Source organism: Palaemon carinicauda, chromosome 1 (genome assembly GCF_036898095.1).
Source record: "Palaemon carinicauda isolate YSFRI2023 chromosome 1, ASM3689809v2, whole genome shotgun sequence".
NCBI classification, from domain to species: Eukaryota; Metazoa; Arthropoda; class Malacostraca; order Decapoda; family Palaemonidae; genus Palaemon; species Palaemon carinicauda.
Genome location: NC_090725.1, coordinates 159,657,746 through 159,681,913, shown reverse-complemented (window position 1 = coordinate 159,681,913; position 24,168 = coordinate 159,657,746). Strand labels below are relative to the sequence as shown.

General features: G+C 44.3%; 1 protein-coding gene across 1 annotated transcript in view; it reads left to right on the top strand.

The window, feature by feature from the left end:
- The window catches only part of mal (maroon-like), a 594,674-nt gene that overhangs the window by 75,055 nt on the left and 495,451 nt on the right, over nucleotides 1–24,168 (top strand). The window contains exon 2 of the mRNA XM_068386135.1: nucleotides 6,209–6,365. Within this exon, the coding sequence (XP_068242236.1) occupies nucleotides 6,209–6,365 (157 nt within the window). The remainder of the gene's footprint in view (nucleotides 1–6,208; nucleotides 6,366–24,168) is intronic.

Here is a 24,168-nt window from a genome sequence, read left to right as displayed (position 1 = left end):
GAATATGATCGCTATGTTCGTAGCTTGAAAGGGGTAGGATTAGGAGTTTTTTCCCCCTACTGTAAAACTAGTAAACCTACTCTTAAAAGCACGATGGCAGAAGGAAATCATTCCGCCAACACTATGACGTCGCAAATCATGTGACGTAAACTACGTAGTATGATTTACAAAATTCATTTCTTTTTCTTGCAAGGAATGAAAAGAAAATACTAACTTACAAAGCAAAAGTATGTAATTTTTGTAATGTAAAAGGAATATATTATTTTTAAGAAAATATTTGTCCTATTAGTATACTTTCTTTAGATAATCATCGATCTATTTTCAGAGATTAAATAAAACTAGCGTACAGTTAAATTTATGCTATGTAATACTCATGACGATTGATAAAGTCCCACAAATTACTTTGTCGTTATTTTTTTTTTCGATATTGGGAATACTATTATTAATCGTATAGCCTATTGCATTCTCATTCAAGCCCTGGGCGAAAAAGTAAAATTTCTCGCAGCGGGCAAGTCTAAATTATGGTGTGATATGAAAGAGTTTAAAAGTGCAAGTTTCAGTGCTAATTCAGTGCAGTGGAGGGTGCCTCTGCTCGTACCTGTCGTTCTCCTAGCCCTAGACCCCTTCCAAGCTCCCTAACCCCTGGGAGAAGGAATGTCGATCGGCGAAAGGAAACGAGAGGCTTTAGCGCCCGAGCAGACGTCCCCTCGAGCGTTCCTGTTGACGCTTCCCAGAACGCTCGCCCTCGCCGTGGGAAAGGCAAGGTAAAAGTGTTATCTTCGTCGTCGGATGACGCAGCTCACATACGGGGCTGGCGTCTTAGATTCTAAACGCCATGACGCTAAGCGTCAGAAAGAACGCCGAGCGTTAAGGAGTTGGACTACATCATGCCAAGCGTCGAGTAGTTGGAAGTCATGACACGTAACGCCGAGTGTCAGAGCATTGGACGGCAAGCTACTAACGCTGCTGTAAGAGTTAGACACGATGTTTGACACTGAGTGCAACTTCTAATGTGTGTCTTGTTGGACGAGTGAACGTCATGGTTCCGGGCGTCTAGATCGCAAACATCATAGTTCCGAGCGTCTAGATCGCGAACGTCATTGTTCTGAGAGTCAAGCGTTGGAACAATGTGACGCCGAGCGGCATAGTGACGATCCTCTTGCTAAGCGTCTAGAAACTAATCCACATGACGCCGAACGTCAAGCAGTTAGACGTGACGCCGAGCGTCAAGCAGCCAGACGTGACGCCGAGCGTCAAGCAGCCAGACGTGACGCCGAGCGTCAAGCAGCCAGACGTGACGCCGAGTGTAAGAGCCTCGGACGTCGTGATGACGCCAGTCGAACCGAGCGTCGAGATCACGGACGCCTTAGTTCCAATTGTAAGGATCGCGAGCGTCTTAGTTCTGAGCGTCAAGCGTTGGAACAACGTGACGCCAGACGTGATGAACTTGGGTCCCTTGACGCCAGAAGTCAGGGCCTTAAGGAGTTGACTCCTGATATCCAAGACGTCTCTACTTCGGTTAGAGCTTTGTCGGAGGAAAGGATCGACTATGATCTTTCCCCTACTGAACTGTTAAAGGAATTCTCGGAAGGAGAAGTTCCTAAAACCCTTCATCCTTCGGTTGACGTAAAGAAACTCATGAGAGTTTTTATGGAAGAGTTTCTGGATTATTTTGTGCCTGTTGCTCCTCGTTCAGCACCTTCAGAATTTACGCTAGGGAAGGTGTCGGAGGAGTCTCTTTTTACAAAGATGGTTCTGTCTCGATCATCAGAGAGAGCTTTGAGGATGTTGGGAGACTGGATGCAGTCTAAAAAGGACCAGGGAAAGACGGCTTTCTCTTTTCCCCCGGCTAGATTGGCCTCCAGGTCTAGTGTGTGGTACGAGACTGGAGAAGTTCTCGGCTTTGGAGTTCCTGCCTCTGCCTAGGGAGACTTTTCGAGTCTAGTAGACGCTCCTCGTCGGATGGCCATGAGAAGGACCAAAATACTCTGGTCAATGTCGAAGCTTGATCATCCTCTTAAAGGCGTCTTTAGAGCTTTCGAAGTATTCAATTTCCTTGACTGGACTCTGGGAGCCTTGGGGAAGAAGGTTTCTGCCTTGAAGGATGTGGACACTGATAGTCTCAGCCCCATTATGTCAGGCATGGATAAAGCCTTAAGGGACGATTCCAATGAGTTGGCAGCCCTTTTCTCAGCGGGGGGCCTTAAGAAAAGAGCCCAGATGTGTTCTTTTCTGTCCATTGCGGTTACACCCATTCAGAAGTCAGAATTGAGGTACGCACCCTTTTTCTTCCTCTCTTTTTACTCCAGAATTGTTCAAAGAGGTCTCATCCGCTTTAGCCCAAAAGGCCACACAGGATTTGGTGTCTAAAACAGCAAGGAATGTTCTGCCTACTTCTTTCTCAAGCCACACAGACAACTGTAGGAGCCAGACTAAACAACTTCTAGCAACTTGGGAGAGGAGAGGAGCAGACCTTTGGTCCGTACAGTTACTAAAGGAGGGATGCGAAATCTTTTTCCTAGGGAAACCTCCTTTAATAGTAACCCCGATAGATCTCTGTCAGATACAGAGAGGAGTCAAAGAGACAGGCTATGCAACATCAAATGTCTTTTTTATTGGAGAAGGAGGCAATAGAGACCAGTCCTGGATGTAAATGCTCTCAACGCCTTCGTTCAGAAGACAAAGTTCTCCATGGAGACATCAAAATCAGTCCTTGTAGCAGTGAGAAAGGACTACTGGATGGTCTCTTTAGACCTCCAGGATGCTTACTTCCACATCCCCATCCATCCGAACTTCAAGCAATACCTGAGGTTCGTGTATAAGGAGGAAGATTTCCAGTTTTGGGTTCTTTGTTTCGGCCTAAGCACCGCCCCTCAAATAAGGGTGTGTGTGCTAGGACCTGTCGTTCTTCTAGCCATAGACCTCTTCCAAGCTCCCCAACCCTTGGGAGAAGGAATGTCGAACTACAAAAGGAAACGAGAGGCGTTAGCGCCCGAGCACTCGTCCCCTCGAGCGTACCTGTTGACGCTTCACAGGACGCTCGCCCTCGCCATGTGAAAGGCAAGGTGAAAGTGTTTTTGTCCTCATCGGATGACGCAGCGCCCAGGGCGTCTCGCATCCAGACCTCTGAAGAGGAAGATTGCCTCTGTAGAACAGCGTCGTGTCATGACGCCTCAGGCTCCAGGTTGCAACTATTGGAGCAGTCCGGAGCGTGTCCTACTCAGAGCTCATTCCTACAATCGCTGCCTGGAGGATCTGCAGATGACGTTGTGCTTATCAGAAGAACTGGGTCTTCTGATAAACAGAGACAAGTCTCAACTGACACCATCCCAAGAGATCATTTATTTGAGGATGGAGATTCAGAGTCAAGTTTTTCGGGCTTTTCCGTCTGCCTCTAGGACGGAGCAAGCCCTGTTGAAGCTTCTTTACTTTCTAGAGAAACGGAAGTGTTCTGTGAGAGAGTGGATGAGTCTGCTGGAACCCTCTTCTCGTAGGAGCAGTTTGTCTCCCTGAGAAGACTGAATCTTCGCCCTCTTCAGTTCCACCTCAAACGCCATTGAAACAAGGGAAAGGAAATGGAGACAAAATGCATCCCCATTACGGAATCCGTAAAAGTTGCCTTCAGTGGTGGAACGATCCGGTCAAACTTCAAGAAGGTCTTTCCTTGGAACAGAGGAACCCAGACCTTGTGTTGTGTTCTGACGCCTCGGACTTGGCGTGGGGAGTAACGCTGGGCAAGTTGGAGATCTCGGGTCTCTGATCGAAAGATCAGGAGATCCTTCACATAAACCAGAAGGAGCTGTTGGCAGTTGGCCCTCAAAAGCTTCGAAAGGTCAGTACTAAACAGTGGTGCAGGTCAACGGCGACAACACTACAGCGTTGGCCTACATAGCCAAACAAGGCAGAACCCACTCAAGGTCTTTTTATGAGACTGTGAGAGTTCTTCTTTACTGGACAAAAGAGATGAATGTAATCCTTGTAACAAGGTTTATTCAGGGGGAAAAGAACGTGATGGCAGACAATCTCAGCAGGAGAGGTCAAGTTCTGTCCACAGAATGGACGCTTCATCAAGAGGTCTGCTAGAACCTGTGGCGGATTTGGGGTCGTCCTTGTGTAGACCTGTTCGCAACCTCGAAGACGAAGAGGTTGGAGACTTACTGCTCCCCAGTGTCAGATCTCGTAGCAGTCCACATAGATGCTTTCCTTTAAGATTGGTCTCACCTGGACATGTATACATTCCCTCCGTTCAAGATTGTACACAAAGTGAAGCAAAACATTTGTGTCACACGAGGGAACCAGATTGACTCTAGTGGCCCCCTTTTAGCCCTCAAGAGAGTGGTTCACAGAGGTACTTGAGTGGATGGTGGACACCCCGAGAAGCCTTCCATTAAGAGTAGATCTACTCAAACAACCCCACTTGGAAAGATACCATCAAAACCTCCAAGCTCTTCGTCTAACTGCCTTCAGACTATCGTAAAACTCACAAGAGCTAGAGGTTTTTTGAAGGAGGCAGCTAGGGCAATTGCAAGAGCAAGGAGGTCTTCTACTATCAAGGTTTTTAGAGAATGATGCAGAGTCAACTCTGTTTTCTCTTCCAGTACCTCTGTGCCTCAGATTGCTGACTTCCTGTTATACCTTAGAAGGAAACGTAGGTTTTCATCTTCTTCCATCAAGGGATACAGGAGCATGCTAGCGGCCTTCTTCAGGGATAGGAACTTGAACCTTTCTAATAATAAAGACCTACAGGATCTTCTCAATTCCTTGAGACATCTAAGGAACGGCACCAGGAATCACCAGCTTGGAATCTGGATATAGTCCTGAAGTTCCTAATGAGTGACAGGTTTGAGCCCTTGCACTCAGCTTCGTTTAAGAACCTCACTTTGAAGACTCTCTTTTTGGTCAGTCTGGCGACAGCTAAAGGGTTCAGTGAGATTCATACCTTTAACAAGAACATAGGCTTTAGAGATAACAAAGCTATCTGCTCTTTGCAACTAGGCTTTCTTGCTAGAACGAACGCCCTTCTCAACCCTGGCCCATGGCTTTTGAGATTCCGAACCTTTTGGATGGAGTTGGTGAGGAATTCGAGAAGGTCCTGTGCCCAGTAAGAGCCCTGAAGTTCTACCTGGAAAGAACGAAAGATTTACGAGGCAAGTCAGAAGCTCTTTGGTGCTCGGTCAAGAAGCCTTCGTTACATATGTCGAAGAATGAACTACCCTTCTAAATCATGCTCTTAATAAGAAAGGCTCATTCACATTGTAGTGAGGCAGACCTCAAGCTTTTGAAGGCCAAGACACATGAAGTTAGAGCTCTGGCAACTTCCGTAGCCTTCAAGCCCAATAGTGCTTTACAAAGCATTATGAACACAACCTTCTGGAGGAGTAAACCTGTGTTCACCTCACCCTATTTGAAACGTGTCCAGACTCTTTATGAGGACTGCTACACCCTGGGACTATTCGTAGCAACGAGTGCAGTAGTGGGGGAAGGTTCTACTACTACATTCCCATAACCTAATATGCTTTTCTTCTCTTGGAACTCTTGTATTTTTATGGTTGTTCGTGGAGATTGGACGACAATCTTCCACAATCATTGATTTTAGTCAGGTGGTCAGTTTGTTCCTTGAGAGCACCTGGAAAAAGGGTATTGGAGGAGGTCCTGTCACATTGAGGTTTTTACACCGGTTTGACAGCTCCTAGAGGTCTTCAGCCCCCTGGGTGGATCTCTGGATCTCGTAAGGAAAGCGGACATAATGAAAGAATTCATTGAAGTTAGCTTCCTTATCAGGTACAAACCTTTAAGCTTGTTTATTAACTCTTAAGTAAATTCCAACAATGTTGGCTGTCTCTGACCCTCCACCAAAGGTGTCAATCAGCTATATATATAACTACCGGGTAAGTCAGATGTTTAAAAATGATATTTTCATAATAATATAAATTTTTTAACATACTTACCCAGTAGTTATATATAATTTAATTCCCTCCCTCCTCCCCTCTAGAGACCTATGGGCATGGAAGATCTGAGGAATCACTGGAATAGTTCCAGGTACCTGGCTAGAGGGCGCACTGGTGGTACACCTGGCTACCCAATCGGCGATTGTCGCGAGTTTTGAAATTTCTGCCGTGACGTCAGGGACGTAAGCTATATGTATAACTACCGGGTAAGTATGTTCAAAAATTTATTTTATTATGAAAATATCATTTATACTTTACAGATCAGCACTATCTTGATCATGCTGCAGCCACTCTGTATAGTGAAAGCCAGATAAAGAGTATTACTGCTGAACTCCAAGGGAACCTCTTTGGTAATCCTCATTCCCGTCACACACCAAGCGACACAGCCACACAAATCATAGAGTCTGTGAGACAGAGGTATTTGATCTTTAATTTTACTTTCGTAATCTGTTTGCATGTAGCTTACCAAAAATCAAGATCTGCCCAACGCCATAATATATATACATGCTATACCTTGTGCATGAAATGTATTGAAATACTGGAAAAATATTAACTTTCACTTGATACGAAAGCCTTTTTGCATTATCATGATAATCACTTTGCATGTAAAGTATTTACTGCCAATGTGGTAAAAAGGAAAATTTATTATAGTCCTAACTTTCATTTTTAACAACATTCTAATTTTGCTGATAGTGTCCCTCAATTGAAGACTCAGATTTTGGATTGGGAAAAACAGAAAAAGTCAGATACAGCGAAGCCAACCAACCTGACATAAGATGTATTGTCACTTTCAACATCTTTAACAAACTGTGTACTTGGTTATTTCTTGCCTTAATCATATTCAGAATTTTCAGAATGTACTGCTTGGATTTACCTTAGATTGTATTACAGAATTTCACGTATTCTATTCTCTTGCACCCAAAATCTTGTCTAGGGCAACACTTGAGGGTACACTCGGGCACACTATTCTATCTTATTTCTCTTTCTCGTGTTTAAAGTTTGTATAGTTTATATAGGAAATATTTATTTTAATATTATTCTTAAAATATTGATTTTTTCCTTGTTTCCTTTCCTCACTTGGCCATTTTCCTTGTTGGAGCCCCTGGGCTTATAGCATTCTGCTTTTCCAACTAGGGTTGTGGCTTAGCAATTAATAAAGGGATTTTGACGAAGGAAAAATCTATTTCTGGGCGAGAGACCTGTGCCGCCCAGTGAAATGCTTCTTTAGCACCATTTCTAAGGTATATAACTGCTATATATTACCAGAGAAAAATTGCATAGGAATGCCAGGTTGAACCCAGCTTGCTCACCTATATAAGGTGTCGGTATAATACTGGGGCATGATAATTCACAACCAGAGGCCTCGCACCATTTAGATATCTCCTCTTCAAAACCCCCGCCACAGCGAGGTGCCGTTCAAGACTACTACCACCAACCCAACCAACGCCAGTGACGTCACTCCTTATAGCACCGAAGGTTTGGGGCCCATGCTGGGAGGGAAGTCAAGGGAGGGTTCACTGGGCGGCACAGGTCTCTCGCCCAGAAATAATTTTTCCTTCGTCAAAATCCCTTTTCTGGGCTCCTTCCTGTGCCGCCCAGTGAAATTGTACAAGAGAAATGGTCCCAAAACTTGTAACAACGCCTGAGGTGAAAGTAAATTAAATTCAAAATAACAACGTATATGGTTTAATCAAGAAAAGGATATACTTGGAACAATAAGTAAACACTTCCTTAACATCAAGAAAAGATTGGCAAAAAGTAAATCTGCAAAATATTCCCAATGGAGGGATGACAGGGACAGCCAGGGACATTAGCAGTGGCAATATTAAATATTAATTACAATCTTGAGTGTAAAACAACAAAAATCAATTCGTGGAATAAGGTAATTAACTGACATGATAAAAGGTTACACCATAAGGGTGTAGCCCAGGTAAGACAAAACCAAAACTAAGGATGGGACAATAAGTAAGGCAGGTAAGAGGAAGGAGGATAGCAAGACATAGTTGATTAAGACTCATTATGATCAGGAGGAATCACATTCCTGCTGCCACTGTAGCAAATTTTAGGGCTTCTAGAGGTTTTAGATAGTGGCGTTTAAATACTGATGGAGACTTCCAGATTGTATATTTAGTAAGTTCAGCGAAGTTCATGTGGTGGAAGTAATTAACTGAGGTAGCTACAGCTCGTATATCATGGACATGAGGGAATGAATCAGGGTTAGCCTGTTTAATGAAATATAAAATTTGTTGCCTGATCCCTTTCAGGGTGATGGTACCTCCATTTTCTCTAATGAATAAGGGCCCTGAGGACTTAATGGAAGTTCAATTTAAGTAGGCTTTCAGAGTGATTACTGGACATAATGATGGGTCCTGAGAGAGTGGAACAATCTTCCAGGAGGACCATCTGTTCTGGGGGTCCTCATTTTTAGCTAAGAAAACTTTGTCAGGGGAGAGAAGGACTTCCCCTGACAGGAGAAATTCAATATGGCCTGGATCTCTAGTCAAGGGTGCAAGTTCTGATATCCTGGCGCCAGAAGCTAAGCTCATGAGGAATAAGATTTTCCTTAGCAAGGGTATGTAATCACAAGATTCGTTGAGAGTGTCAGAGGCCAACTTAAGAACATCATTCAAAAAACCAGGAAACTGAGCTAGGGCGAGTTGATGGTTTCAATCTGGGGCAAGCTCTTGGGATTGATGAGAAATATGAATCTGTCAGGTTTATGTTAAAACCAATATGGAAAATCTTTTTCAAGGCAGATTTAATTGTAGTAATGGTATTGGCTGCTAGACCTGATTCAAATAGAGTTCTGAAGAAGGTTACTGTCAGATTCATAGTCATTAACTCCACCTTGGAGTCCTTTAAGATTTTTGCAAGCTTCCTCACAGCTGAATCATATTGGCGAAGGGTGGATTCCCTTTTATCAGATTCCAAAAATAGGGTATTCTGAGGATCGATATCTGCACCTTTTTGGGCTGCAAATTTCATGAAGTCCATAAAGTTAGGGCACTGAATGTTTGAGGAAGCGAACACATTGTGAGTTTGTACTATTTGTGTCAGAATTGGGTTGGGTATCTGACGAGGGTGGAGACCCAATTCCACCAACAGGGGAAACCAATTGCTCTTGGGCCAGTTGGGGGCTACTAGAGCAACATGGCCTTTGAAAGTCCTGAGTTTGTCCAACACCTTCATCAGCAGATTTATAGGTGGGGACAAGTAAATCTTCCCCCAAGGCATAAGCCTGAGGGTCCAGGTTGGGGGCCACGTAACACTCAAACTTGTGGTTGGACTCTGTTGCGAAAAGGTCCGACTCTAGCAGAGTTGTCCTCGAAAGTGCGTCTGCCACTACATTCCGCACTCCCGCTAAATGGACTGCTGACAGATGCCACTGATTTGATGCTGCCAAGGAAAATATCGCTAACATCACATGGTTGATGTTGCCTGACTTGGAACCCCCTCTGTTTATGCAGCGAACTATGACTTCGCTGTCTAGAACCAGTCTTATGTGCTGTTTCTTGGCTGGGGATAGTCGTCTTAGGGTTAGTAAGACCGCCATGGCCTCTAAGATATTGATATGAAGATGTTGGAATATCGTCGACAATAGTCCTTGAACTTTCTTGTACTGGGAGTATCCCCCCCAGCCTGTTAAGGAGGCGTCTGTGTGAATGACGAGTCTTGGAGACAGATATTGTAAGGGAACTGACTTTGCCAGGTTTTTGACCTTCGTCCATGGCTGAAGTCTCTTCCTCAGAACTGGTGGAAGTCGAGCTCTTTTGTCCCGATATTTTTCGTTCGCTCTGGAGCGCCATACTCGATTTATGTCCTTCAATCTGGCCTTCAGTAGGATATCTGTCACTGAGGCGAACTGTAAGGAGCCCAAGATTCTCTCTTGGTTCCTCCTGGACGACAATTTGTCCTTGAGAAAACTTTTCGTGTTCTTTGCTATTTCCGTTCTCTTGGCTTTGGGGAGACATAGTGTGTGGGAGCGTAGATCCAATTGAAGTCCCAGCCATTGAAACTTGGTCTCCAGGACCAGGCGAGACTTCTTGAAGTTGATCTGGAACCCCAAGTGTTGAAGGAATTGAATTACTTTGTTTGTTGCTGTGAGGCAGCTCTCGACGTTGTCTGACCAGATAATCCAGTCGTCTAGGTATGCAACTATCTGAATTCCTTGGGTTCGTAACTCTTGGATTGCTTTTTCTGCCAATTTGGTGAAAATTCTGGGTGCTATGTTCAGCCCGAATGGCATTACTTTGAATGTATAGGCCTGGTTGCCTAGTTTGAAGCCTAGGAACGGACGGAAATGCCCTGCTATCGGAACGTGATAGTAGGCATCTGTAAGATCTATAGAGGTGGTGACGGCCCCACGGGGAAGTAAGGTCCGCACCTGAGAAACGGTTAGCATGCGGAACCTGTCGCATTGAATGTAAGAATTCAGACGGGACAGGTCTAGGATTACCCTTCGTTTGTCTGAGTCTTTCTTTGGCACGCTGAACAAGCGACCTTGAAATCTAAAGTGATTTACCTCTTTGATTGCGTTCTTTTGCAACAGATCTTTTACAAATGAGGCTAGCTCCTGTGTTGGGAGTTGATGGAAACTGGTCGGTGGAGGGGGCCCTTCTATCCAACTCCACCCCAGACCTCTGGAAATTATGCTGAAGGCCCAATCGCTGAACTTCCAACGACCTCGGAAGGAATAGAGCCTTCCCCCTACCTGAGGGTTCTCAATAAATGGCTGCGGATTTGCCTCCTCGACCTCCGCGTGATCCTCTGCCCCGGGAGAAGGTCCTTCCGCCACCTCTGTTGTGAAAGTTACCCCTTGCACCGGAGCCTCTGGCGCGTTGGTAACCTTGGGAGGTACCCCGGGATTCATAGCTGGGATTAAAGACTGGGGAAGTAGAGAACGAAGTCGACGCTACTTGACTCTGAGGGACCAACACATACAGTATTGTTGTTGGGGTTGGCCCTTTGAAGTGGATGGCTGACTCCCCTGTGCCACCGAGATCGGTTGGACCACTTGAAGTGGTTGACGATATTGGGAGGATTTGTAGGGTCGTAACCTCTTCCTGCCCCGAGATTGTACGCCGGTTGGTACGAACTTCCGTTTTGTAACCAGACCCCACCGAACCTTGAGGCTCTGGTTGACTCTGGCAGCCTCACTTAGAACGTTGTTCACCAGATCCTCCGGGAATAGGTCCGGACCCCAGAACGGGGCTTTAATGAGCTTGTTAGGCTCATGTCGAATAGTGGCCTCAGACAAAACATGTCTGCGGAAACGACGTCTGGCTGCTAGGAAGTCGTAATCATCCGAGATTACGGTCTGTAAAAGAGATTTAGTCAAGACCTTGAAGATGGGCTCTTCCTCGTATATAAGGGAGAGAATTTCAGCCGTTGTTCCGGAGTTGATGGTCCTGCTTAGCCTGGTCCGGGCTTCGCACTCGAGGCGGATCAAAGAGTCCGGAAGCCTAGGAAGACGCTCGCTGAACTGTGTTGAAGCACAGTCAGCGGCCAGTTTGCCTGTCGTGAAGGTGGCCGGAGCGTTATGCCAGCACTCGTGGTCTGATGGAAATAGGAGGGAGGTTAGGTCCGTCTCCCGCAGTTACGGTAACGGCTTGTCCTCACTTATGGCTTGATGGGCTAGATCCATCATTTTAGTCATGCATGGAGTGGGAGTTTGCTCATCTACTAAAAACATAGTGTAGGAGCTTTTGTGAGGGGTAAGCATGGTGTTTACACACTCCCACTCATTCAGTGCTCGGACCCAAGTAGACTGGGCCTGCTCTTTTGGGTAGATAACGGTCTCCTTAGGGACCTTATCTAGCCTAACGAGAGCTTCATCGGTCAGCCGGACGAAGCCGGGGAAGGGGAATTGGAGACCGGGGGGAAAGAATTCAAAGTCCTCAATAGGACGGGTGCCACAACCCTCAATAGTCAGCATGCCATCCATATAGGGAGAGTGCAGAGCCATTCTCCACGGGTTATTCTTTGTGAAAGGCGGGAGCTTAGAGGCGTCCGGCATGACGTATTGTTGCTGTTGTGGCAACCATTTCCGCATGAGGCTCTCCATAAGACCCCCTTGGGTCTGCAGTCTGTCTGTAAAGGAAGACATCATGGAACCGATTTGGCTCAGCAACTTACTAGAGAAGGCCTCTGGGTCGAAGGCCGTCAGGGTAGGTATGGGGGCTGTCTGCACTCCTGGACCATGAGAGGAAGAGGAGGCGACAGCGGAGTCTTTTGGGACTCCGGAAGTGGAAGTCTTGCCTGACTTCGAGGATTTCGAAGGCCTGCGAGTCTTCAATAAAGGTCTCCGCTGGGTTTTGACCTGAGGGACAACTGGATGTGGCCTGGTATCAGACCCGGGGTTCCCGGGGAAACCCTGAAAAGAAGAATGATTAGAAGAAGTAGAGAAAGTCGAACTAAGGAGAGGAATCTTAGCCCGGGACCCACCTGTCTCACCTACCTCCCTACCTGGATCTGGCTCGTTGAGAGCCATAGGTTCCACGTCGAGGTTGATGGAGGCGACGTTGTCCACAATAGAGTCGTTATTCTGATCTTGGTCCACGGGAATGCACAAGGTCGCGTTGATATCGGCAATGATGGGGTCCGCCACGTCCTTGGGGACCGCTGCCGAGTTTTTAGCGTTAGGGTAGATCAAGTTACACCAGTCCTTGGACAAGACGTAAGGCTGCTTGGCCTTAACGTTGCGGGCGAAGCCTCCTACCCAGACCTTCAAGGTTTCCCGGGCCGAAGACTTAGAAGACTGAGAGATCTGAAGGAAATAGACCGTTACTAATGGTAGTAACTTCGAGGTAAGTGAAAGATCACATAATTGATAAGGGACGATTCGATCAGAAATTGCAATATGAAATAGCAGGGAATTTAAGGTTAAACCCTGTGTAAAATTATATAGTAACGATAGGAATACTCACCGAGTCCGAGGAAAGGGTGGTAACCAACCCGTAGCAGATAAGGCAGTTGTCCGGATGCCATACAACCAGGTCGTCCATCTGAACACCACAGTCGGCATGCGACCTGCAGACATCGTGGCCGCACGGTTGTTGGAGAACAGCCACACAGGCTGTCATTCGGCAACGGACCATCTGTAATAATAAGGATACATAAGTATCTCTTATAAAGTTAATGTCCTGAGAAGGGACCCGGGGGATCCGGGTATTAAAATTAGGTCAGTATGCAACTGAGATACTGTATAGACTAAGAGTAACAATCCGAACAGAAACGGGAAGGAAAAACTTAGCCTATGTAATAACCTGAGTAACACCCAAGTCCGTATAGTTATGATAATTCGATAAGAGGATTATCAAGGGCGAAAAATATACTATCCCGTCAGTATTGAGGAAGCATAGGGTAATTGTAATAGGGTCGACATTATACCGCCTGACCCGGGAGACAGCTGTGGCGGGCCCGGGGGACACAACCAGCTGTCGAGGTAGGTAATCGAAAGGGAAGGAAGGAGGAGCCAATGACCCCTTGCCAACCACAAGAACATTAACGAACCAAAATAAAAGTGATGACAAAACTCCATAAAATATTCTAAATTCAAAATTCTAACGAGATTCCTCTAAGAAAAAGTGATTATCATAGGGGTCCCGTGGGATGCGGGCCGTAACGGAGGAACCTCGTGGAGTAACCCATACCTAACCTAGTCCCCCCCCCCCCCCCAGGAAGGGATAGTGTGAGGGGAAAAGATTGAGGTATGAGAGGACTCGACCTGTAATGCCAAACCGCTCACATAACGTCTTGAGAGACGAGAGGAATCCCTGAATTGGAGATGAGGAAATGGGGGGAAGGAGGCAACGAGAACTAGCCAATGAGGGGGCAGGCGATCACGTGGATATGAGGGAGGACAGGTGTACCAACCTGACCGATGGAACCACGTAAGCAAAACGGAATGATCATAAACAGAACGTGCAATAAATAATGTAAAATAATGTTGAATAATGTAAAATGATGTAACACATTGAACTGGTATATAAGGCATGCGTAACTTAAAATAAAATTAGTAAGAGAGGGACGCAAGGGAATGGCAGGGGATAAATAACAGACAGCCTTCCAGAGCGGGGAAGAGTCACGCTGGACAGGGATACCAACATAACTTCTACCTCGGGTAGATGCCGAGCGGTAAGAAAACGAATAAAATAACAACTGCTCTGCGAGAGTCCCACTCAAACTAAGCGATAACTAGACTAGCCTAGATGGTAATCGTAATAAATTATTAATAATATTAATATATAATATCAATAATATAATAATATAACACTTAATGCGGTAGCGAAACCAACTAGACCATGCCCGAGGCAGGCTTGCCAACCGAGTTCAAAACTATGATACGTAGAATAATATCATTAAACATCAAAATAATATCCAAAAGCACAATGATGAGGTGTAATTGGTGAGAAAAACTCCAAAATAAGGTTCGAAACGAAAAACAATCAGTATGGAAGACCAATTGTAATACGTTAAGAACGAGCGAAGGCGGTAGCAAGCCAGCAAGGGAGCCGCAAGCGGTCTGACAAGAGGAAAAAATAAAATCTTGAATAAAATTAAAATTAATGGCAATGCTACCCCAAAAGCTCAAAACTCATAGATCTGGTACTTAACTTAGATGGGGAGACCAGGGAATCCGACATCTGCACAAAGAAATGAGAAATTCACCAAAACACTTGTCAATAAAATTTACTAGTGAACGAAAGTGGTGCTAAATTAGGAGTGACGTCACTGGCGTGGGTTGGGTTGGTGGTAGTAGTCTTGAACGGCACCTCGCTGTGGCGGGGGTTTTGAAGAGGAGATATCTAAATGGTGCGAGGCCTCTGGTTGTGAATTATCACGCCCCAGTATTATACCGACACCTTATATAGGTGAGCGAGCTGGGTTCAACCTGGCATTCCTATGCAATTTTTCTCTTGTAATATATAGCAGTTATATACCTTAGAAATGGTGCTAAAGGAGCATTTCACTGGGCGGCACAGGAAGGAGCCCAGAAATGATATCAATGATAGTGCTGTAAGTGCCCTACATGCAGTGTACTGTAGTCAATACTAAAAGGTCTGTACTTTTTTTAAAACCACTATTTTGCCTTCTATTCTATCCCCATATCTAAGACTTATATCTTGCTGCCTCACCTCTGCTCACATATAACCCTCAATTTGCCAAAGTTCAGATTTGTTAAGACAGTATCAGAGGTTGAAAATATCCTGACACATGGCTGCTCAAGTCTTGGATTTGGCATGGTTGTTTGGCTTTAAGTGCTTCTATAATAATTTAGCTTTGTCCTGTAACTGGAATACAAACCTACGCTGTAACTTATTCAAACCATCTATACATAAGCACCAATGTGTTATAACCTATCATATTTTTTTGTTTATTACATTTAAAACAACTCTCTCTCTCTCTCTCTCTCTCTCTCTCTCTCTCTCTCTCTCTCTCTCTCTCTCTCTCTCTCTCTCTCTGTGGGCTACTTTTCACTACCTCTCATTCCTTACCTCTATCTCACTAACAAATGAAATTTTTGTTGCTTCACAAAGTTTCATTTATATTGAAAATCAATCATGATTCAATTTTCCTTACATTCTCCAATCTCGCACTATGTCACATCGAACGTTATAGCGGTAACTTAATTGTTCGACAACTTTAAAAATCGGCCTAGTACTTGCTTCTTCTCTTACTTTTTTTTTTTTTTTTTAGATGGTTTCATAATTGAGGGGGTTACAAGTTGACTTATAACTGAAGTTAGGAAAAGTATTTTGGATATGGAATGGAGAATCATCTTTAGTAACAGTTTAGAATTATCGTAAATTATCATTCGGTCATTAACAGCAGTTTGTTATTATTGATTAAACGCCAAAAAAAAAAAAAAAAAAAAAAATTGTTTTCCTGCTTTGCTATATATGTAGGATTTTATATAGATACGGTAAATAATATCTGTAATAACATATTTACTAAAAGCTTTTAATATCATTATTTATCACTTTCATCATGCGCGTTTAATGCCTTTGTTTGTTTTTTACGATCGAAGATGGAGCGTACAGTAAACGAATAGAAGGTTTCCGTTTCAGGCGGCGTCATAAAGAAAAACATTATATAAATGGCATTCATTTCATTTACTGTATTTGGGAGTCCTAAGAAAAATTAAGTAAAACATTGGTAATAACAAAATCAACATACTGTATAATCAATACTTGGTAAGATTGCTGTCGATGCAAAAACTAACCTATACACAGATGTGTAAATGCGTCTGTTTCTTCATTATGATCAGAGATAAACGTAAACAAAACATTAGTTGTCATTTTTTATTGTGCTTTTTGGTGTGTTTAGGAAACGCATGATATAAAATCGCCTTTAATATTTGTGCCTATTTTAGTTTAGGGTACTGTAGTACATGCATTAAATGTTCTGTACATTAAAGGGTAGTTTGTTAACAGTACTACGTAAAGGGAAGGTTTTGAAAATCTGAATATACATGTTAAATAAATACATAAATATGGTGTCCCTACTTCGCGGATTTTCAGCTATCGCGGCCGGGTTTGGAACCTCTCTACCGCGATAAACGAGGGTTCACTGTATTCCTTTCTGCGAAGCTGAAATGACGAGCCATTAAAATTTAGCGAGGGTTAACTACCCATACCACTAGTTAGCGGGGGTAGGGGGAGTTAGCTTGCTACCGCTATCGATCGATATATATACAGTAGGGTCCCGAATTAAGCGTGTTCGAATTACACGATTCCCCTTTTCCGCGATCGCTATTTTTCAAAAATAAATTTTCTGTATCCGCGAGGCTGTTCAAAGTTCGCGAGTCAAGCACTACAAAATGTATCAAATCTATTGTCTTTTTAAGTATATTGGTAGCCCTAAATACGGTGATTTATAATAAATGTTACAAAACAATATTAACATTACATTTCATTAACATAATTTCATAATGAATAGCCTATTTAAGGATAAAATTCCACATCAACAATGAAATCAACTGTTAACTGTGCGAGTCCAGCTGACAAAATGTAAACAGAAATGTGGTTACGTTCTCGGCAATCTTTATCTTTCTCCAACCTTACGATAATTGTAATGGTAGTGTTAATGATGGTATATTAAAGCATTATTTTTGTTTAGTACAGTATATTTAAAAGCCTTATTTTTCCCTCTGGGCGTTCAAGGTTTTCACGAGTAGACTGGGTTCGTTTATCGGCAGTGAATAGCCTAAACTTCGGTAACGAGTCGTCAATATTTTGTCATATTTTAAACAGTATACATTTGATTTGCAAACATTGGTTTTGTAGAGTAGACGGTAAAATAAAATCTAGAGAGAGAGAGAGAGAGAGAGAGAGAGAGAGAGAGAGAGATTTGATGGCAGAAATCCCTCTCTCTCTCCGTAAGAAATAAAACCATAGTTCACATATGGCAACTTGAGTTTAAGAATGAAATTAACATGAATATTGTTAGTTGTGGCGATCAATTCCTCGCTTCAGGGGGTACACGAAACAAAAACACGACATTCAATTACAACAGCTGATTCTCTCTCTCTCTCTCTCTCTCTCTCTCTCTCTCTCTCTCTCTCTCTCTCTCTCGTTATACAATACTTACAAATAGATGAAGAAACCAAAATCGGTTTTCTTGAAGTGTCAATTAAATACAAAACGAAAAAATTATACCGTGTATACATCCATTTCAATCATAGCTTAAAATACGGTAACCGATTTCGTCCGCAAACCACTATTTTTTTAGGAAACACCATTCTATTCCAGAAAATTTTTACTCTTTAAATGTCAATTGCGCTATAATAAAACATGTACTTATGTTGTTAAATTTCGGGTGTGTTTTAAAAATCGAGTATTGCTAACTTATTTTTGTTTTACTTTTGGCTGTGATCACATCAGCTGATGTCTAGCTTCCGCGGGAATACAATAACAAAGAATTGTTTACACCATTTCTTAACTTATTCAAACCATCTATACAGTTAATATTACATAAACACCAATGTGTTATAACCTATCATATTCATTGTTTAGTACTTTAAAACCATCCCTCTCTCTCTCTCTCTCTCTCTCTCTCTCTCTCTCTCTCTCTCTCTCACATCGAACGTTATAGCGGTAACCTAATTGTTCGGTGACTTTAAAAATAGGCCTAGTACTTTCTTCTTTTACCCTTTTTGCATATGGATCCATAATTGAGGTGGGTACAAGTTGACTTATAACTGAAGTTAGGAAAAGTATTTTGGATATGGAAAGGACAATTATCTTTCGTAACAGTTTAGAATTATCGTAAGTTATCACTCTGTCATTAGCGGCAGTTTGCTATTGTGGATTAAACGCATAAGGAAAAAAAATTTCCAGCTTTGCTACGAATTTAGGAATTTATATGGATACGGTAAGTAAAATATTTGTAATAACATAATGTTTACTAAATGTTTGTAATATCATTAGTTATGACTTAGATCATGTGTGTTTAATGCATTCGTTTGTTTATTATGATCGAAGATGGAGCGTAAACAAATGGAAGGTTTCCGTTTCAGGCGGCATCATAAAGAAAAACATTTCATAAATGGCATTCATTTAATTTATTTGAAAGTTCTAATAAAAAATAATTAGAACATTGGTAATAACAAATTCAACATATAATCTATACTTGGTAAAATTGCTGTCAATTCAAAAACACAGATGTATAAATGCGTCTGTTTCTTCGTTGTGATCAGAGATAAACGTAAACAAAACATTGGTTGTCGTTTTCTATTATGCTTTTTAGCGTGTTTAGGAAACGCATGATATAAAATCGCCATTAATTTGATAATTTTGGATTTTCAATCATACAACAAGCTAGTCTATAGAGTGATGGTTTTGCTATTCACCAGTTGTATTATACAATAGATATGACAAACATTAAAATTTGTCTGTATTTTGGGTTGTGTTATAACGGGAAATATATGGTGTTTACACCTATCCTGGTTGTAATTTTAACCATTTTTCAAGTTGTTAGAACTTTAAAGTATATTAAATGTTTTATTTATTTACAAGAACAATTTGATATTATAAAGAAATACAGTATAGTACAAAGAAAGTATTGGAAATGGGTAGTAAACACATTTGAATAGGCAAATTGCTGGTTGCCATGGCCGCAATAGAATTATTTCTGTTAGTTGTGTGTTTCGAAATTCGTGATTTTCCATTTACACGAGGTCATTAATCGACCAAATTCTCGCATAATTCGGGACCCTACTGTATATATATATATATATATATATATATATATATATATATATATATATATATATATATATATATATATATATATATATATATATAGATATATAGATAGATAGATAGATAGATAGATAGATAGATAGTCTTTTTTTCAGTGCTTGTGATGTACGTGTGATAACGTATAAAGCAGGGTCTCCAGACAGTTGCGCAAGGTCGGGAAACCCTCCCTTCCGACCTCTCCCCCCTTGTCCATCGGTCTTCCCGTCGGCGGATAACCTACTGTTGACTCCGCTGCCGCCGCTGGGGAATCGTCATCGTTTGGACACTCCTCGTTCAACTGTTGTCTTAGCCTTTCCCTCTTCCACGAGGAACATATGGATTACTGAGGGAAGGGAGTGTGGCCTTTCAGAGATTGCCTTGGTCTTTCTCTTCTCAAGGCTGTTTCTCCTAACGGGGGAGCACCTTTCCCGTTCATGGGTTAGGTTGCGCTTCTGATTGTTTTAATTAATTATTTAATTGAAATTATTATTGTTTGTAATTTAACTTTTCAACTTCTTCTCCGTGGGGAACACTTCCCTTCGGAGGATCAATGGTTCTTCCTATTAGTGAATATTTTTAGCTGATTTAAATAATTGTAATTGTTGTTGTTTTGTTACATTTACTCTCAGCTCCCCTTCTCCTGTCGATGTCGACCGGGGAAGGGAGGGCGCAGTTCTTATTTTATGTTTGTTCCCTCGGTGGTCGCCTTTCCCATCGCGGCCTAGTTGTTTCTCCCGGGGGAGTTTTTGTTACATAATTTATTTTATTTTTTTCTCAGTTATAGAGTAGTTCTTCTTCATTCGACTAAGAGAGCCGACAAAGCAGAGCTGTACCGTTCATGCCTGGGGAATCTGTTGTCACTGCTGACTCTCGGAGGACATCATCATGGGTGTCATCTTAGAAGTACGCCCGTGGCAGCACTTGATCAGCACTTCATCTTCGAGGAACTAGTTCCGGCTCCACTTCCTCAGGCAGCGCTCATGACAGATCATCTTATAGCGCTACCAGGAGGTTCGCCTCCAGGGGTTGGACTACTTTCCCTTCTGAGGGAGAGTTATCCTCCTCAAGTGTGGGGTTGTTTCTCCATTCCAAGGGAAACTTCCCTGCATCTTCTTCATCACTTCATCGACCCCGAATGCTGTTGCTGTCTTTGCCTAGACTACGCTCCCCCCTTGCTGAGTCTCTCTTCCTTCGGGGGCGGAGCATAGTCTTAGGCAAGTTGCTTAGTGATCACCTCTCTCGTTCGCGAGAGGCACCACTCATAGAGAGACGTCTTTGGACGATTGCTACTGCTGAAGGTTAGGCTTGCTGATAAACCGGCCCTCATGTGCGTCATCTGGACAACGCTACAGCTAGTCCTCCGACTTTGGTCGTGGACTTTTTCATGGATCGTTCGCCATCTCCATCAATGGATGTTCGCCGTGCCAAAGGCACATCGCAGTTCCTGATCGTCCTACCAGCTGACCTGCCGACCTACCATCACTGTTCCTGTCTTCGGTACAGTCTCCTGAGGCTCTACTTAAGCGTGTAGCTGTGCGCCAATACACTTCAGATCGCAGCGCCTTGCAGTGTACCAGCGCTCGCCAACATCTCGTTAGCGCCAGCCTGCTCCGTTACACTTTACAGAGCGCCCATGCTCTCCAGCTCGGCAGCGCCCTTCAACACTTCAGCGCGCGCCTTCACCTGCTCGTCGTCAGCGCCTTCCAGTGCAACCTCGCCTCAGAGAGTAACGTTATCCAGCTCGCCAGCCAACCTACAATCGCCGGCGCAACAGAGCTCACCGAAACCTCTCCTGCTCACCAAACGCTCTCCTATATGAGCGTGCTAGTCCTCTTCTGCACGCCAACGATCTCCTGCCCGCCAACATTCTTCTGCATGCCAGCACTCTCCCGTGCGTGCGTGCGCACCAGCATTCACCTGCACGCCAGCGTTTTCCTACGCGCCAACGATCTCCTGCGCGCCAACGATCTCCTGCGCGCCAACGATCTCCTGCGCGCCAACGATCTCCTGCGCGCCAACGATCTCTTGCGCGCCAACGATCTCCTGCTTGCCATCGTTCTCCTGCGCCCCAGCTCTCTCCTGCGCGCCAGATCTCACCCTCGCCAACGCACCTGTCACGCCTGCGCGCCCTCCTGCCCACGCCCGTGTGCCCTCCCGCCTGCGCGTTCTAGGGTGACGCTGCAACACCCTGCACATCTCCTTACTGCGCGCCAACGCTATCCTGCGCACTTGCGTTCTCAGGTCCAACGCTTGCTAATGCACCAGTGCTCGCGTGCGCTTAGATTCAGCGCTCGCCAATGCGCCAGCTTTTGCCAAAGAGCCAGCGTTCACCTGCGCACCAGCGCTTGCCTGCTCGCCAGCGCTTTCTTGTGCACCGCCGTACTGTGAGTGCCAGCGCTCTCCTTCACATTCTGTGGAAACTGTGCTCAAGCATCATCCTGCGTGCCAACGCTCCAGCACTCTCCTGCGCACTCATGCGAGAGGTAAAAAGAATGAAAACTTTTTGACAGGTCTTCATTGCCCCATTCCCTTCCCCACAAATGCATTACAGTATTCCTGCCGGGAAAAGAGGGAAGAGGCTTCACAGAAGGGTTCAAGATCTCGAAGATTCCATCTTCCAAGGCGACTCAACCGCATCTACCATCGGTCCGGACTCCTCTCAGGGAACCCGATGCTGTTCTAAGGAATAGCATCAATCCTGTCAGGGCTCATGTTAGGGTTAAGCATTGCCTTACTTCTATCAGTTAAAGGAGTTCTATCCCAGGGAAGAATCCTTACACAGGGTATCGCGTCCCATCCTTTCCACTGGGAGTCAAGATCTCTGCATCAACAATCTCCAGTGTGAAAGGATCCGCAAGGAGTGGTTCCTTTGGGTCGATGTCCACGCCATGTTGTAGGAGTTTGGACAAGGGCTAAGACTGCAGGTCTTCATATGCACGCCAGACCTAAGGGACGCATACTTCCAGGCCTAAACCATCCATCTTCTAGGAAGGATTGGAGATTCATTCTAGACAAACAAGAAACACCAGTTCAGGGCACTGTGTTTCGGTCTTTCCACAGCACCCATCCTGGACTTAAAGGATCGGCTTCAGTCTCCTCCATTTCTGGACGACTGACTTACCTTAGCAGACTCGGTGGCAACCTTGTGTTAGTACCTAAATTTCTGAAGACTTTTTACCAAGATCGGGTGATCATGGTAAACTTGCGGAAGTCTTCCCTACTTCCCTCTAAGAAGACTGGTATATCTGGGAATGATTCTAGACACCAATCTCCACAAAACCTTCTCATCAAAGACAGACTTAGAAAAGTCACAAGACCCTTTCTCAAAACGAGAAGAACTTCCAGCCCAGAGTATCTATTTTTCCTCGGGCACCTATCATCGCTGGCCTGTCTAGCCTCCAGCGGCCCCCTCAGGATTCGTTCTCTCCAGTAGCGGCTTGAGTACGATTGGAATCAGGCCTTCAATTCCCCGGACATTCTGATCCCCATGGGACCAGAAGTTTGTATGAACCTCAAGGGATGGGTGTCAGTCGAAAATCAACGGAGTGGTATAACTTTCTCATTCTTCCTCACCCCTCGGACATGATGCCGTGCTTAAACACATCAAAAGAAGGGAGGAGGGACCATAGTGCTGCACCACACGACCTCAGGCCTCTGGACAGAGTCCGAAAGTACCTTCACTTAAATCGCTTAAGAGGTGAAAGTCAACTTTCCGGTCCTTCAGTAGCCTCATCTGTTCCTAACAGGCCACTCAGTGGTGTGATGAGTGACAACACAACATAGGGGCTAACATCAACAAGCAAGAAGGAACTTGCTCGCAGCCTCTTCCCATCTAACAATACTAAGATGGGTCGAAGTCCACTTGGTACCACTATCAGCCTGCTTCATTCCAGACCAGAGGAATGTGCTCACCGACAATCTGTGCGCAGCATCTCAGATAAGGTGTACCGAATGGTCTTTGGATTACCTTGTAGCTGACAAAGTCCCGACTTTACAGGGTTCTTCAACTTGAGATCTTTTTGCAACGCCCATGAACCTCGGGCTTCCGCTGCTCCCCAGTCCTAGACCCCAAGGCTCTCTGGCAAGAAGTGTGCCAACAACGGTGGGTACAACAAAGATCTTTACGTCTCGTCCCTGTTTTTGTCTGAAGAGAAGGGTATTCAACAAGGCTAGAGCATCGGTCTGCCTCCCGAGGGCTCTCATAGCTCCACTATGGCATTACGCAGAATGGTTTCCAAACCTTCTGCAGCTCCTGATAGAGCCTCCAAGAGAACCCTCTACACATCACAGACAACCACACTTTGACATCTACCTCAAGCTCTTGAATCGCTATGATTGTACGCCTAGAGACTACCCAGTACCTCCTCTCTCTCAGAGAGGCCTTTCGCAATAATTTGCGAAGAGGTTGTCCAGATGTCTGAGGAATTCCTCAGCATCAGTCTACCAGGCAAAGTATAACGTCTTCTGTGGTTGGTGTCATGGGGAAGCGTATCTCTCCACTCGATACCTCTATTCCAGCAATAGTGGAATCCTCGAGTATATGCAGGAGGAAAAGACCCCCTTTTCAGTTTCAGCAGGTAAAGATGATCACTCAACCTTGAGCCTCGCCTTCAAACTGAAAGGAAGGGACATGCCCTAATTGCTAGGTCTTTCCTAACTCATGCAGACTTACAACTTGCCTTTACCCAGTCGGAATTGAGAACTCCCTCTCGAAACATGGTTCAAGTTTCTCTGGTCTCTAAGGAGACCTCCCTACATTCCACTTCACCAGGTTTAGAAGACAGTGTTCCTACACACTTTGATAGCGGCCAAACCTGTCAAGGAACTTCATGGTCTCTCTTTCGACATCGCCCATTCATGAGGGTGAAAGGCAACGTTGAGTTTTGTCCCCGAGTATATTGTCAGACACAGTCTCCAGAGGTGACGGATCCTAAACAAGTCTCCACTCAGAAACTGACGATCCAGATCATCGGTTA